General features: G+C 36.0%; 1 protein-coding gene across 3 annotated transcripts in view; it reads right to left on the bottom strand.

Moving 5' to 3' along the window:
• Positions 1–16,242, bottom strand: part of FAF1 (Fas associated factor 1) — a 485,610-nt gene that overhangs the window by 269,700 nt on the left and 199,668 nt on the right. For all 3 annotated transcript variants that reach the window (XM_082429645.1, XM_082429644.1, XM_082429646.1), the window contains one exon: positions 11,975–12,066. In XM_082429645.1, the coding sequence (XP_082285771.1) occupies positions 11,975–12,066 (92 nt within the window). The remainder of the gene's footprint in view (positions 1–11,974; positions 12,067–16,242) is intronic.

Here is a 16,242-nt window from a genome sequence, read left to right as displayed (position 1 = left end):
CCACTTTTTATCCTCTGTGGTAAATACCCCTGGACAAGGTTTGCCATGAGCTCTCTAAGCTATGTTTCCTGCTGTGACCAGGTTGGTGAGGCAGGTCTATTGCATCAGTCCTTAAGGCTCTGAAGACCCAGTCATAACTCTTCTTATAGGTCACTTGAGCATGTGGGCCCTAAGATTTGGATCTGGAGTGAAAGGTAAAAGACCTCACTTAGGACTCAAGTCTAAGCCACATGATCCATTTGGTGCTTGTCTGGCTACTAAAGCAGTTTTTTTCCAGTCATGGAGCCTCTTTATTTTCTGGTAGCATCTGAGGCCCGGAGCAGAGGAGTGACCTGCCCAAAGTCAAACAGTGATTCTGTGGGAGAGCTGGGGCTAGAACTCAGATAGGGCTAGGACTCAGGTATCTTGACTCACTACTCCTCAATTTCCTTCCACAGTATCCATCAGAAAATATAATACCCTACTCTCACCTAATTCAAGGCTACTGTCACCTGCTTTCCCACCAACGGTTTTCCAAGGACAAAAAAAAGGCCACATATTTTAACACCAGTGGTTTACTTAATTATCACAGGAGTCCCAATTAGCACCCTGAATTTACTAATGCTTGCACAAATAGCAACTAATTCTAAGTCAGAATTAAAAGCAACTTCACAACTCAGAGGCCACACAAGAGGACCATATGCTAGACTGCATGACCAGAGCTCAACAATACCCTCATAGAACTCATCGAAATATTAATGGGAACCATCCTCCCAGTATAAAAAGGTCAAAGTTCAAAAGCAAGACTCAATTACTACTTGTAAAAGGGACAGCTACACATAAGGGATACCTTATTTTCTGTCACCCTGCCATAAAAATGAAGACAATCTATATAATTAAAATGGAGCTGGACATTTTTAGCACTTATTAGAATAAGACCAAAGCAAGTTGAAAAGACTGTCTTTTATTACCAAGACACCCATTCAGTCCTTTTCCAGCAAGGTGATCATTAGTAACACCAAATCCAAAAATACTAAGCCTTCTCCATTTATATTTATACATGGCCTGAGGGCTCTGGCACTAGTTATTTCCCTTGCCTAGAATACTATTCATTCTGCTCTTCACTTTAATGGTTCCTCAATCATTCATGTCTCAGTTGAAACAGTACCTCTTCTGAGAGGCCTTTCCTGACCTTACAACTTACAGTAGTCACCCAATTACTTCTTATCATGTCACTCTATTTCAGTTTTCTGCAAAGCACTTGTTATCATCTGATAATTTTTCTGGTTTATCTTATTTGTAGTTTGTTGCCTGTCCCTCCACCCTACCCCCATGTCTACACATATTATATTGTAAACTCCATGAAACCAGGTACCTTGTTGTCTCGTTTCTCATTGTATCCCTAACACCTAGAACAAGGACCTAACACATTGTAAGATGGTACTCAATCTATATCTAGCAAATGAGTGAATAACTGACATCCTGCATGAATAAATGAGATGGACTCTCCATTTATCTGAAAAACACTTTATGATGAGTTTGACAAATAGCAAAACAGCCAATGGAGAGACTACACATGCATGGATAAAGAATTAAATCCCTCAATTTGTCATGAAGCTTTTCATATTCATCACAACAAATGTTTATTAAGGGCTCTACACAGATGGTGCTCTCATGAACTGAGGGAGATGCTCAGTAAGAGTGCTCTTGCTCTTCACAGCTCAGGATCTGGCTGGAGAGAGGACAGCCATATAAGAAATAATACGAGGGAAACTAAGACTCAGAGAAGAAGGATGCTGCCTGAGGCCACAAAACCAGGGTAGGACAGTTATAGGATAAACAGTGTCTCACTATAAAGCCAGAGCTCCTTCCGTTACTCCATACTTTGATGAGAAAAATGAAAAGGAACACTGGACAAAAAGGCTAAACTCAGGTCAAGGAGTGGAGTTGCCTAGTTCATTACATTTATGGGACACCTGTAAGATCTTTGGCTCCCCAAGTATCTTATATCTGTTCCGCATGATGCTTGATATCCCTCCATTAGAACTTTACTTCTTACATTTGGTCTCTCTTAGGAGGCAAACATCTTTAGGCATGTAGCACTTCACAGTATTCATTCCACAAATAGTTCTAAGTACCTACTATGTTTCAGGCCCTCTTTTAGCTGCTAAGGATATAACAGTGAACAAAAAAAAAAAGTCGCTGATTTCTTACAGCTTTACATTGTGATGAGGGACACAGACAACAAATATGAATATATTACTAATATTACTAATATAATGCATTGTTGTGATAATGTAAGATAAAGGGAGAATGTATAACAGAGGGGCTTTTTTAGCCAGGGGAATCAAGAAAAGCCTGTCTGAGGATGTAACATTTGAGTAGAGGCCTGAATAAAGTAAAGGAGTAAGCCAAGTTGATAAGTGGTAGATCATTTCAGGCAGGGGAATAGCAAAGTGCAAATGTCCTGAAGTTGAAGCACACTTAGAATGTTTAAAGAAGAGCAGGGAGGCCAGTGTGGCTGGCAAGATACAAGCCAGAGATGAGAATGATAAAAGATGAAGTTAGAGAAAAAGTCAGGAACAAGATTATGTAAGTCCTTTATATACCTTAGTAAGGAACCTGGATTTTATTCTAAGTGCAAAAACGCAAATGGAGGGGTTTGAGCAGGGGAGAGACATAATCAAGTTATGGTTTTTGGTTCATTTACATCTTAGACCATTTGAATGCTGGGAGAGATGCCACTTGAAGGTAGTGGAATAAGGACAGGGGAAAGAAGAGGTCATTAAATGGTAAGGCTGAGAGAAGGCAAAGAAAAGTTTACCTACTCATTTTTATTATCTGTGGTTATAAGTGAGATTTACACACAATTTTTTCTTACATTATCTTTTTCTAGTTTTGGTAACAAGATTACATGAACATTATAAAATAAGATAGTTAGCAGTCTCACTGGGAAGAGTTTGTGTAAACTTTCTTTATGGAAATCCTCTGGGGTGGGGGAGGGGGAAGAAGTGGCATGTGAAATTTTTGACTACAAATTCAATTTCTTTGATGGCTATCACTTTTTTCAGGTTACCTATTTCTTGTATTCATTTTAGTACTTGATAGTTTATGCAAAATTCTCCATTTCAACTAAATTTCAGATTTTAATAAGCCATAAAGATATGCTTATTTTATTACTATTCATGCACATTTTTGTTTTAAAACAATTTATTAATTTCTTATGTTTTGTATTAACTTATTTAATATTTATTTTATTAATCAAATAATCTCTTCTGAATCTGTAGTTAAGTCCCCTTTTTCATACCTAATATTTTTGTGCTTACCCTCGTTTTTTCTTGGCTTGATTTTTCAAGCAGTTATTACTTGTTGATTACTTCTATCATTAATTACTGCTTTTAAACCTTTCTTTCCTTCTATTTTCTTCAGACTTACTCTATTGTTATTTCTCTATTTTCTTAAGTTGAACATACAATGCAATTGTTTTCTATCTTTCTTATCTTCTAATTAGTGGACTTAATATTACAAATTTCCCTCTAAGTACCACTTTTGCTATATTCAAAGTTTTAGTATATAGCACTCTTATTTATGTTCACTTCTGAACAGCTAGTGATTGCTATTATGATTTCATTTTTACCCATAAATTTTTTTTTTTTTTTTTTTTTTTTACCCATAAGTTATTTTGAAGTAAATTATTTGTAGTATCCAATGTATGGAGAATCTCAGAGATACCTTTTTATTATTACTTCACTTCTAATTTTATTGCATAATGGCCAGAGAATGGGTCAGCATAATAGTGATTCTTTGATACTGGCTTTGTGTTCTAATATGTGGTCAATTTTCATAAGTATTCTATATGTGCTTAATTTGGTTATTCAAATAATATATAGCCTACAAAGATTTATTGCTTAATTCATTAGTTTCCATAAGACATCTGTATATAATTGTGGTTGAACTATTTTTCCTTGTAATTTTGTCAATTTTTGCTGATTTGTGCACACAAGTTTACAATTGTCATATCTTCTTGGTAAACTGTCCCTCAATATTATTTGCCTTAAATTCAATTTTATGTGATATTAATATTCCCACACTACATTTAAAAAATTAATATTTGGCTTAAATATCATTTCTTATACCCTTTCTCTTTTCTGTGTCATTTCTTTAAGAGATATTTCTCTGATAAACAACATATAGCTGACTACTCCTTTTTCTTCTAGAAGCATGCAGGTTATTTTTCTTCAGTGTTTATCCCCTTAAGTTATAACATTTATACCTAGGTTTATATTTTTCTAATATAGACTAATTTAATCAGTAGCTCTAGCTTTCTTCAAATAAGAACCTAAACAAGCTCTCAATAACTACTCTCTCTCTGCCATCACCTAACCACTACCCCTAATTCAGTTTACCCATCTGCAAAATGTGACAAAGAACACCCATCTATGATTTATTGTGAGGATTTAATCAGATAATATATATAAAGGGCTTGGCAAAAAGCCTGTCTTCATAAATGATAACTGTTGTGTCACTATCACTTACCAAATACTTTAACTTCATATTTAACATCCTTATTCTTGTAACTATTACCTATCTTCTACTGCAGTATTATCTATAATTTACACTTTTCAACAACTATTACTTAACAGCACTGAAATCCAGAATCCAGAAATGTTCTCCATTTGCTCCAATCTTCTATTCTTCTACCTTTTCTGTCTCTAAACCTGCCAGCTAACTTCAACACTTAACCCCTGGACTCCACCCTGCCTCCCTGCTATAGGCTGAACTGCATCCCCCAACCCTAGAAATCCTATATTGAAGCCTTAACCCCCAATATGGCTGTATTTGCAAACAGTCTTTAGGAAGTAATTAAGATTAAATGAAGTCATAAGGGTGGGGCCCTAATCCAATAGGATTGGTGTCTTTATAAGAAGAGGAAGAGAGACAAGAGGACTCCAGTACTTGCTTGCTCCCTGCCTCCTCTACTTCCCTTCCCCAACTTCCTTTCCCTCCCTCCTTCCCCCCTACCCCCAACCCTCCACCCCCCATATGAGGACACAGTGAGAAGGCAGCTGTCTGCAAGCCAGGAAGAGAGCTCTCACTAGAAACCAAATCTCACAGGAACCCTGATTGGGCTTTTCAGCCTCAACAACTGTGAGAAATAAATGTCTATTGTTTGTCACCTAGTCTATGGTATTTTGTCATTGCAGCTTAAGTTAAGATACTCCCATACTCTTTTTGTCCACCAGCCCTTTTTGGTTTCACTTTTTCAATTTTTTCCTATTTGCTGTCTCTTCCTCCTCATAATTCTAATAATTCTTCAGTCTCTTGACCCTACTCCTCCCTCAACTTCTCTCTCCCTTCAGAGTTGAATTTTCTGAAAATAACAGTAACTCTAATCCCTCATTTCTCACTTATCCATTAAAATCTACTACAACCTGGTTCTTATTCTCATCTTCCTACCAAAAATGATCTTAATAAATGCATTAATTACTTATATACCAAACTGATGACCTTTTAAATAATTACCATACTACTTGGAATACACTGCAATATTTTGTACCATTGTACATTTGAGACAAAAAATATAGGCAGTAGTACATATTTTTCAGGATTGTCTCAGTTCTAGACATGTGACTGAATTACATATGGGACACACACCAGTGAAAAGCTCCACTGGCAAGTAGGAAACAGGTGTTTATAAATAGAGACTTGTCATCTATATATGTTTTTGGAAATTGAAGTATTGAGAGGAGACGTCAGGGAGAATGTACAGTAAGAGGGACTGCTGAAAACAGAACTCTGGGGAACACCAACTTTTAGAGCAGATGAAGAAAAGAGGTGACTACTGGATGAATCAACCTGAGTAGCACACAGAACACCAAAACAGTGTTGGAAATTTTCTTTAAAGAGATTAATTAAGGGGACTTCCCTGGTGGCACAGTGGTTAAGAATCCGCCTGCCAATGCAGGGGACACGGGTTCAAGCCCTGGTCCAGGAAGATCCCACATGCCATGGAGAAACTAAGCCCATGAGGCACAACTACTGAGCCTGCGTGCTTAGAGCCTGTGCTCCACAGCAAGAGAAGCCACCGCAATGAGAAGCCTGCGCACCGCAACGAAGAGTAGCCCCTGCTCACTGCAACTAGAGAAAGCCTGCACCAGGAACGAAGACCCAGCACAGCCAAAAATAAATAAATAAATAAATTATATATATATATATATATATATATAGGCTTATATATACCTTAACAAATAGGTTATAAGCTCCCACAGGACAGAGCTTGTTTTCATCTAGTAGGTAATCAATAAATCTTTGATAGATTGAATCTTTCCTATAATAATATGAAACAGGTATAATTAACAGTCCCCATCCCTTCTGATTTTACTATGATTTACAGTATAATCTGAAGTTGTGCCATAGGGGTACTGCATCACTTTTGAATTAATTAGTGAAATCTGATTTATTTAAAAAGTTTTTAAATGCTTTTCAACTGTTATAAAGATTACGATTAAAGAGTTTGCTCTTAAATTCTCAAAAAGCCTGAAATTCTGTTTTCTGAAAAACATTACTTACTTTAAAATAATTCTAAATATAATTCAGTTATAGACACTTATATGGTAATTTTGCTGCTCTTAGCTTTTAAAAAAAAAATGTAAATACAAAATAAGACTCAATTAACAGGCACCCCCTAGTGGCAGTAAAATCAAGTTAAGAAAAAAAAATTTTATAAGACATGGTTTAAGATATAGCTCTCACCAAACCTTGAGAATAATATTGTTTGTCAGTAAACAATTTAAAAGCATGTTATTTTATATCTACATTTTACTAAATGACTAATAGTGTACGGTAACTAAAAGTTCATTCACACACCGAAATTTCATTAATATTCTTGAGAACTACAGTTAAGTGAAATAATGTATATAAATGCCCTTCAACAAGTATATAATGACAAATTACAAGATATTTTTTAAAAAATCTCATTATAGAGAACAGCTTCCAAAAAAGAAGGCATCTTTGGAATAAAGCTTTATATATTTCTGTCAAGAAACTGGAAGCTATAGTAGATGGAGGGTCAGATGGAGATTTCAGTATCAGAAGTATTCACTGATGACCTTGAACAATCCACAAAACTCTTCTAAACACCTCAATTTGCTAATTTATAAATTAGAGATATCAAAATCAGCCTGTAATCTTGTAGAGTTGTTATAAAAATCAAGTGAGTGTTGAATGAAAAAGATTACTATTGGTATTTACTAGCATAAATAATTGTAATAATCATGCTTTGTAATTTGTGATTTCACATATAATGTACCTCTCCTGCTTAATGAATTTTTACAACCACCCTGGCAACTAAAATCAATGCTTCCTATTTTATATATGAAAAATCTAAGACCCTAACCAAGCTGGGAGTGTAATCCAGGATTTTTCTCTCTAGGTCTTGTTATCTTTTATATGACGAGATAGATTATAATCATATTACTTTTCTGATTTGGTCATAATAAATTTTGTTTAGGAGTGATACTATAATACCAGTGTTGTCTATAATACCAGTGTTGTCTAGTGCATTGAGAGAAGACTGATACTCTATAAAGAAAGAACCTAATATTTGCCATTGCATTGGAATTGGAATGGTGGAATCCAGTGACAGGACCTCGTCATAGTTCTGCACTGCAATTAACAGGCAGTTTATTATGCAGTTCCCCTTAGTCTTCCAACATCCACTGACTTGTGTCAGAGAAATAAAAGAATAAAACCAATTAAATATCAAACCAACCACCTAAATAAAATATACCTTTAAAAAAAAATCCCAAATCTGAGGTGAAGAGAAGACAATTCAGGGAACAGGTCTAGGGTAGAAATATAAATTAGAGATATAAAATTGACAGTGCACACAGACGACACTTAAAAGCCATGACACTGAATTTAGTAATGTGGTCAGCAGCGACAATGGCAAGTCCACTAGCAGGTCCCTACTTAAGACTGGGCTCAAGAGAAACGGGAGGAAAGGAATTAGAGACAACAAATATAGACAACTCTTTGGGGGAAGTTTTGTTATCAAAGGGACTAGAGAAGTGGAGTTACTGCTGGAAGGGGAGGTGGGATCAAGAGAAAAATGGAAGAAATAACATCACGTTTGAATGTTAATGGTAACGCTCTACTAGAGGGAAAAACTGATGATGCAGGGAAGAATTAAAGTGAAGGAAGTCCTTGATTTAGGCCAGAGGGAATACAGAATGTAATCCGAAGCAAACATGGAGGTTTGGCGTTAGATAGGAGATTGGACATGCCATCTAGAGTAACAGGAGAAAAAGAAGAGTATGTGTATAAGACACAGGTAAGTAAACAGAGACCAAGTTGGAAGCTTGTGGAAATTCTCTTGTGATTGCCTTCATTTAATCAGTGAAACAAAATAGGAAATGAAGTCATCAACTGAGGGTGAGAATAGGGGAGAGGTGTTTTAAAGGTCTGAGGAAAAGATAAGTGTAAAATAGCCATTTAAGAGAGTGTGGATAAACCAGGTAAATATGCTATCACTGCCTAGCAACATTAGGGGGCTCTCTAAAGAATATGGTCGTGAATTTAAAGATACACCAATCAGCATGATTTTGTTTGTCTCTAGTCACATTTAGCTGTGAGGCACAGAATAGACAGAGTTGTATTTACCCAAGGTAAGGATTTTTGTCAAGCAAGATCCATGAAGCAAGAATTGAGGCTACATGCAAGAAAGTGAGTATAATGAATGACCATGGGATATTGCCCACTCTAAGGAAGAAAGAGAGGACATGAAAGAGGTAATGATCACGAAAAGATGGTAGAAACAATGGATTGGAGGCCTGAATAAGGCTGAAGGATTGTTAGGGTTAGGATACTGAAGGAAGTGGGCTAGAAAGATGAGAGATTATTAGCAGAAAATGGAAGCTTGAAATTAGTATTCAAGAATTGTTTTAACTAAATGACAAGACCACAGGAAGATATGGCTGACGTAGGATGGGAAAAAAGATCATTGTAGAAAATAAGTTCAAGGAACTAAGAGGCCAAGGTGTTAGAAGAATCCTTCCTATTTTTCTCTACCAATTTCAGATCTCTTCTATTTATTTGCCAATTCTCAAATATAATACTAAGAATCAGAATTACCTTTTATTTTCTCCCTTTTAGATTATAAATTAGGTTGCAAATTACAATAAGATTTGTATGAATCCACCAATTATAACAAAATTTTACAAAAACAAATCAATTTGATTCATTATGGAGTTTAGTGCAGAGAATTTTTATGTCTCCCATATTTGATAATATGATGTGCTTTATAACTCAATACTAAATTACTTTTGGACTCTATTATATAGTTAAGATGTCAAAAATTATTTTTATTTGATAAAACACAAAATGAAAATCAGAAGTTAAAAATAATTATTACCATTAGCTTTTAAAATTCTGTATGGATTTTGTTTTTTTAAATTGTCTCTCATGAAATCAGAATTTAAGATATACATCACACACAAAAAAAGAAAAATAATCTCTAGTTTTATAGAAAGATATATTAACACACCTAAAAGAAACACACCTTGACTTTTTAGTTAGATTTTAATAAAATGTGCCCTAATATAACTTTTTCATCAGCAGGAAAGCTCTAATGCCCCTCCTCTCACTAGCCAGATACACTGTGCTTTGTGTCTTTTATTTGGCTTTGAATTTTTATGTCTTTCTTGTTGTTCCAACACGAAAAAGCATTAATGTAACTTGCTAAAAATCCATAAAGCCAACTAGGGAAGACTACTTTAGTGCTATATAAAGTACTCATTCTCCAATAAACACTGTATTTTGGAAGCACTGTAGGCCCCTGCCTGCCTAGGGACTGAGGAAGTGGCAATCAAACTAAGGTCAGCCACATGGCAATGAAGAACATTTCCATTAGCCCAGGAAGACATTTTGATACATCCATTTAATCATGTTACTGGAAAGCAATAGATTATAACCAATGATGTCCCTTACCTACTTGTAATTATGTGGATTATATATTGGATGACCGTGATTACACTCTGTTAACTAACCTAAAAAATAATATACTACACGACTAGATACAGAACCCATACCCATAATCTCATCTGGTATTTGTATCAACATTACTATAAACACGAGGACTACAAGTACTGTTTGGCTGTTTGTAATAGTATGCAAATACAACTTCCCATTAATATATGATCTGAACATAGAAGATAAAGAGCAACCCAAGAAATCTTTAAATTCTTAGCCTAAAACAAACCTTTAACAGACTATCAGATACAATTATATTAGATTTAACTTTTTTCAGTTCAGTGATTTCTACTTTGGTAAAGTGAAATTTAATTTTCTTTTTGCTACTATCCACCTGTGATGGTATTCCTAAAATACCATCCTAAAATTCCTAAAATCTTTGGAATTTTTTAAGTGATAAGAGTGATAAAGGTGAAAAAAGAGAGGTCTCTTTTGTTATTCATAATGAGCCCCTTTCAACCACACCTGGGTTTGCTAAACAGATGATGTTTGGAAAACCCCTCTAGAGAGAAGCTGGTTGCCAGGAGAGCCAAGCTCATGATTAGAGGACTGGACCTTTTAGCCTGCACCCCCGCCTCCAGGAAGGAGAGAGGAGCTGGAGGTTGGGTTAATTACTAATAGCCAATGACTCAATTAATCATACGTCTGTGGTGAGCCTCCATAAAAAATCCTAGCTGAAGAGCTTTGGAGAGCTTCCAAGTTGGTAAACAAGAATGCATTCATGTCCTGGGAGGGTGGCACACCCCAAACATTACAGGCACTCATGTGCTCGAGACCCTTCCAGATCTTATCCTATGTATCTCTTCATCTGGCTGTTCATTTATACTCTTTAAAATATGCTTTATAATAAATTGGTAATAGCAAGTAGAGCATTTTTCTGAGTTCTGTGAGCCATTCTCTCACAAATTACCGAACTCAGAAGGGAGGGGTGGGAACCTCCAATCTATAGCCAGTTGGTCAGAAGCACAGGTGACAACACAGACTTGCAACTGGGTCTGATATGGGGGCAGTCTTGTGGGACTGAGCCCTGAACCTGTGAGATCTAATGTTACCTCCAGGTAGGTAGTATCAGAATTTAGTTAAATTGTAGAACATCCAGCTGGGAATGAAGAACTGCCTCGTGGTGGTGGTGGTGGTGGGGACCCACACATCTGGTGGCCAGAGGTGTTCTGTGGGTAGGGTACTAAAGAAAAACAGAACTGTTTTCCTTCTACTACATTAATAATAAAGGTATTTGGTAGGTGGTGGGGAAAAATTGGACAATATTCGAAGTTTAGGAACACCAAGTTGCATTAAATAAAAAGAGAAAATGTGCAAAAAATGGTGAAAATCTAAGAACAACTTAAACATAGTTCTGGAAGGATACTGTACTCATAAAAATTATTACTCTATCAATACCTTAATCATTCACTTTCGATCAGGTTGCTTCATCAGGCAATAATGTAACATACAATTAAACATTAAAATCATCTGATCATTCTATAAATGTACTGAGTTTCACTGTGAATACTGAAAAAAGAATGAGACCCTCTATTCCAGACAGAGAGAAAATCTTAATAAAAATTTTATATCCGTGTTTTTCAAGTTGTATTCTGCAGAGCCCAAGAATCTTCCTCAAAGCTTTGCTTCTTTAGCCATGGGAGACACTGGAGTCCCAGTTACTCAATCTCTTCCCTCCAACTCCAGTTCTTCCCCTTCAAACAGAGAAGTGCCATTTTTGACTCTTTTTTGCATAATAGAGTTTTGCTAAAGCTTTTCTTTGTAAAAAGATTCCATCACTAAAATCAAACAAATAAACTACCCAAACCAAATAGTTTGAAACTTTATATAGTTAATAGCTGTTGGTAAGTTAAAGCTTCAACAAGATTTTGATTTGATTTGATTTGATTTTGATATTTATATACAGTAAAGCAACTTAACAATCAAACTTTTTGTTTCAGATTCCCAGGAAAAGTAAACACCTTACCCAGCATGACTAGATGATGAAGGTGGTGGCAAATCTGGTGTAAGAACATAAAGACTGTTGTTTTTTGGCAAGTGTAGTGATTTTAAGACCGTCTGAAAAACAAAAAATAAAAACAAATAAAAAATAACTATTGATTGTGCATTTTTAATCTTTTCCTATAATTCTTAGAAAATTATCACTATTGTAGTTTGACTTTGCATCTTTTGACAATTTCCTAAATAGGATAATACAGAAGAACTATTGAATCCCAAAAAATCTGTCTCTCATAAATATCATAAGTTAGCATAAATATGAATATTAAAATAAAATACAAATTCTTTAGCTCATGAAATGATACAAATATATAAGAACACAGTTGAGAATCATTAATTTCTTCATTGAAGAAGCATATTCTTGCAACTAATATCCACTTCATTCAGGATCATTATAGCAAAAATTAGCAATGTAGGTGTTCAGAGATCATTAGACCTAGAAAAGATCATAGAGAGTACCTCAACCCAAAGACTTTATAGATGAGGAGCTGCAGCCTAAGAGGTGAAATGACTTGGATGAGGTCTCTTGCAAGTGTTACCCAGGTCACTTAACTGTTAGGCCAGATATTTTTTTTTTGTTAAAGCACTTTGTCTGGGGTGAATAAACTACTCTTGGGCTACCTCTGACCTACTATCTTGATAACCACACAAAATTTCACCAAATTTATTTGCCAGAGAACTCCTACATACCTTTCAAACTCCCAACTTGATGGTAAATACCTGCTAATTCAAACTTTTTTGGACAGCAAGACACATTAAGAAACACATTTTACATCTTTACATCATAACCCAGGACAAAAATATTTACTCAACAGATATTTATTGAGCCACCAATTCTGTGCCAGGAATATTCTAAACACTGAAGATATAGCAGTGAACATGATAGTCTAAAACCCCTGATCTTCTGGAGCTTACATTTTAGTAGGAATAAACAAAGTAATCCATATAGTTGACTACTAGAAAGCGATAGTTTTCTTGACTAAACATAAAGCAGAAAAGGGAGGGTGAAGAATATTTGGTTGGGGAATTACGTAATTTTAAACTTGGTTATCAGGGTGGTTCTCACTTGGAGAATGTGACATTTGAGTAAAAACTTGAAAGTGGTGAGGAAAGAAACCATGAACATGTATAGAAAAAGAATATGGCTGGCAAAGGCAATAGCCAGTGCAAAATGCTTACTGAACAACAAGGAGTCCAATGTAGCTGAAGCCAAACGAGTTCTGGTAGGAAATAGGTCAGAGAGGTTAACAGTGATGCTAGGAGATAGGTGAGAGGAAATATGTTGAGACATTTAAGCTAATGTAAGGGCTTTGACTTTTTCTCTGAATGAGATCAGAAGATATTGGAGTGACATTATCGGATTCATATTTTAAAAGGATCTCTTTGTCAGCTGTGTTGAAAATGGATGGGAAAAGGTTGACAAAGGAGGGCAGAAGCACAGAGGAGAGTAATAAAATATACTAAGATAAGGATGATAATGGCTTATGTCAGTGTGATGGTAATAGAAGTGATGCAAAATAGGTGAATTCTGGATATATTTTGAAGATCACACCAAAAGGATTTCCTGACAGACTGGATATGAGTCAATAATGATCCTAAAGCTTTTAGACAACAAATGGAAGGATAAAGTTGCCAAAAACTGAAATGGGAAGACTGCAAATGAAGACCTCCACTTTGGGCATGTAAGTTTGAAATGTGTATTAAACATTCAAGTGGAGAAGACAAGAAAGCAGTCAGATATATCCATCTGGAATTCAGGGAACAGGTCTAGGGTAGAAATATAAATTAGAGATATAAAATTGACAGTGCACACAGACGACACTTAAAAGCCATGACACTGAATTTAGTAATGTGGTCAGCAGCGACAATGGCAAGTCCACTAGCAGGTCCCTACTTAAACTGGGCTCAAGAGAAACGGGAGGAAAGGAATTAGAGACAACAAATATAGACAACTCTTTGGGGGAAGTTTTGTTATCAAAGGGACTAGAGAAGTGGAGTTACTGCTGGAAGGGGAGGTGGGATCAAGAGAAAAATGGAAGAAATAACATCACGTTTGAATGTTAATGGTAACGCTCTACTAGAGGGAAAAACTGATGATGCAGGGAAGAATTAAAGTGAAGGAAGTCCTTGATTTAGGCCAGAGGGAATACAGAATGTAATCCGAAGCAAACATGGAGGTTTGGCGTTAGATAGGAGATTGGACATGCCATCTAGAGTAACAGGAGAAAAAGAAGAGTATGTGTATAAGACACAGGTAAGTAAACAGAGACCAAGTTGGAAGCTTGTGGAAATTCTCTTGTGATTGCCTTCATTTAATCAGTGAAACAAAATAGGAAATGAAGTCATCAGCTGAGGGTGAGAATAGGGGAGAGGTGTTTTAAAGGTCTGAGGAAAAGATAAGTGTAAAATAGCCATTTAGGAGAGTGTGGATAAACCAGGTAAATATGCTATCACTGCCTAGCAACATTAGGGGGCTCTCTAAAGAATATGGTCGTGAATTTAAAGATACACCAATCAGCATGATTTTGTTTGTCTCTAGTCACATTTAGCTGTGAGGCACAGAATAGACAGAGTTGTATTTACCCAAGGTAAGGATTTTTGTCAAGCAAGATCCATGAAGCAAGAATTGAGGCTACATGCAAGAAAGTGAGTATAATGAATGACCATGGGATATTGCCCACTCTAAGGAAGAAAGAGAGGACATGAAAGAGGTAATGATCACGAAAAGATGGTAGAAACAATGGATTGGAGGCCTGAATAAGGCTGAAGGATTGTTAGGGTTAGGATACTGAAGGAAGTGGGCTAGAAAGATGAGAGATGATTAGCAGAAAATGCAAGCTTGAAATTAGTATTTAAGAATTGTTTTAAGTAAATGACAAGACCACAGGAAGATATGGCTGACGTAGGACGGGAAAAAAAGATCACTGTAGAAAATAAGTTCAAAGAACTAAGAGGCCAAGATGTTAGAAGAATCATTTACAAGGCTATATTACTAAGAATTAACACAGAGAGCAATTATAAACCAGAAACTAAAAATCATCAGAAAATGAGGAAAGATGACTTCAATAAGTAGGTGATACAATTTTTTTTTACATGAAAGTCAAAGCTGAAGGTTTTTTAGAGAGGAAGGACTGGAAATGGAAATGAGGAACAATGAGAACACACGTTTTACCAGTTAGTCCAGTGGTATGATGGCTACTGGAGAAAAGCAATTAACACTGAGAAGCCTACAGAAAAACAATGTGATCAGAAAGGCAGATTTCAGTCAGAGGTAGATGGTGAAGAGAATGTGCAGGGAAGAGGTTGACAATAAGAGGAATTTGGTTAATGATGAATAGTTCCACAGGGCATAGCAAAAAGGTTTCAAGCACTATAAAGGAAAAAGAGAGACAGATATGGGCTGTGCAGAGACTATGGAGGTTTGAGTGAGGAGTGAAGTGGGAATCTGATACTCCTTGCAGTGACTTGCATAAACAGGAGGAAAAGGCATAATGAAATTGGCTCTGGTTGAATCAAAGCAAATAATAATGTCAGGGCTGAAAGTGTTGGAAAGAAAGGTGGAGTTGATATCTAGGAACCCCTTTTAACCCTGCAGATGGAAGTAGGGACACCTGGGAAGGGCTGATCTTACCCAAGCATAGAACATAATAAACTCATTCTTGACCCCTCCATGAGAGGGCCCATCTTACTAAGGGCACAGGTTTCCTTCACAGGCTTTGGGACTTACTCTTGACTCATATTAGTTATTTCTTAAATAAAAAGAAATACTCGTTATTTGCAATACACTCTGACATCTTTTATCCTATTTCTTTATTTCTTTTAATACTGGCTATAACCCACTCAGTTAACTTCAAAACTCACTAATGGTTTGTGACCCATGGTTTGAAAATAAGACACTGTAGTAGGTAATTAATCATAACTTCACAATCATCCAGGAAGACCTGAAGTTCTGAATCTTTTTGTCAAATATACGCAAGTCCTTTTGAAATTGATCTATGTTACCTTTCAAGAGTTAACGTGCAAACAAAAAAAAAAAAACCACATGCATATACACACAGGAAAGTTATTTTTACCATTTTTCATCTTTCATTATTTTACTTTGAGGACTACTGATAACTGCTTGGTCTTACCACTTGACCATTATTGTCAGTTTGCCATGCCATCATCCAAAGATTTTCCGCTAAACCTTCCTTCTCAAACCACATATGGTATGATGAAATAAATGGATGCTTTCTT

The sequence above is a fragment of the Balaenoptera physalus genome, assembly GCF_965194825.1.
Source record: "Balaenoptera physalus genome assembly, chromosome: 1".
NCBI classification, from domain to species: Eukaryota; Metazoa; Chordata; class Mammalia; order Artiodactyla; family Balaenopteridae; genus Balaenoptera; species Balaenoptera physalus.
Note: the sequence above shows the minus strand (reverse complement) of the source record. Positions and strands in the feature narration are given on the sequence as shown.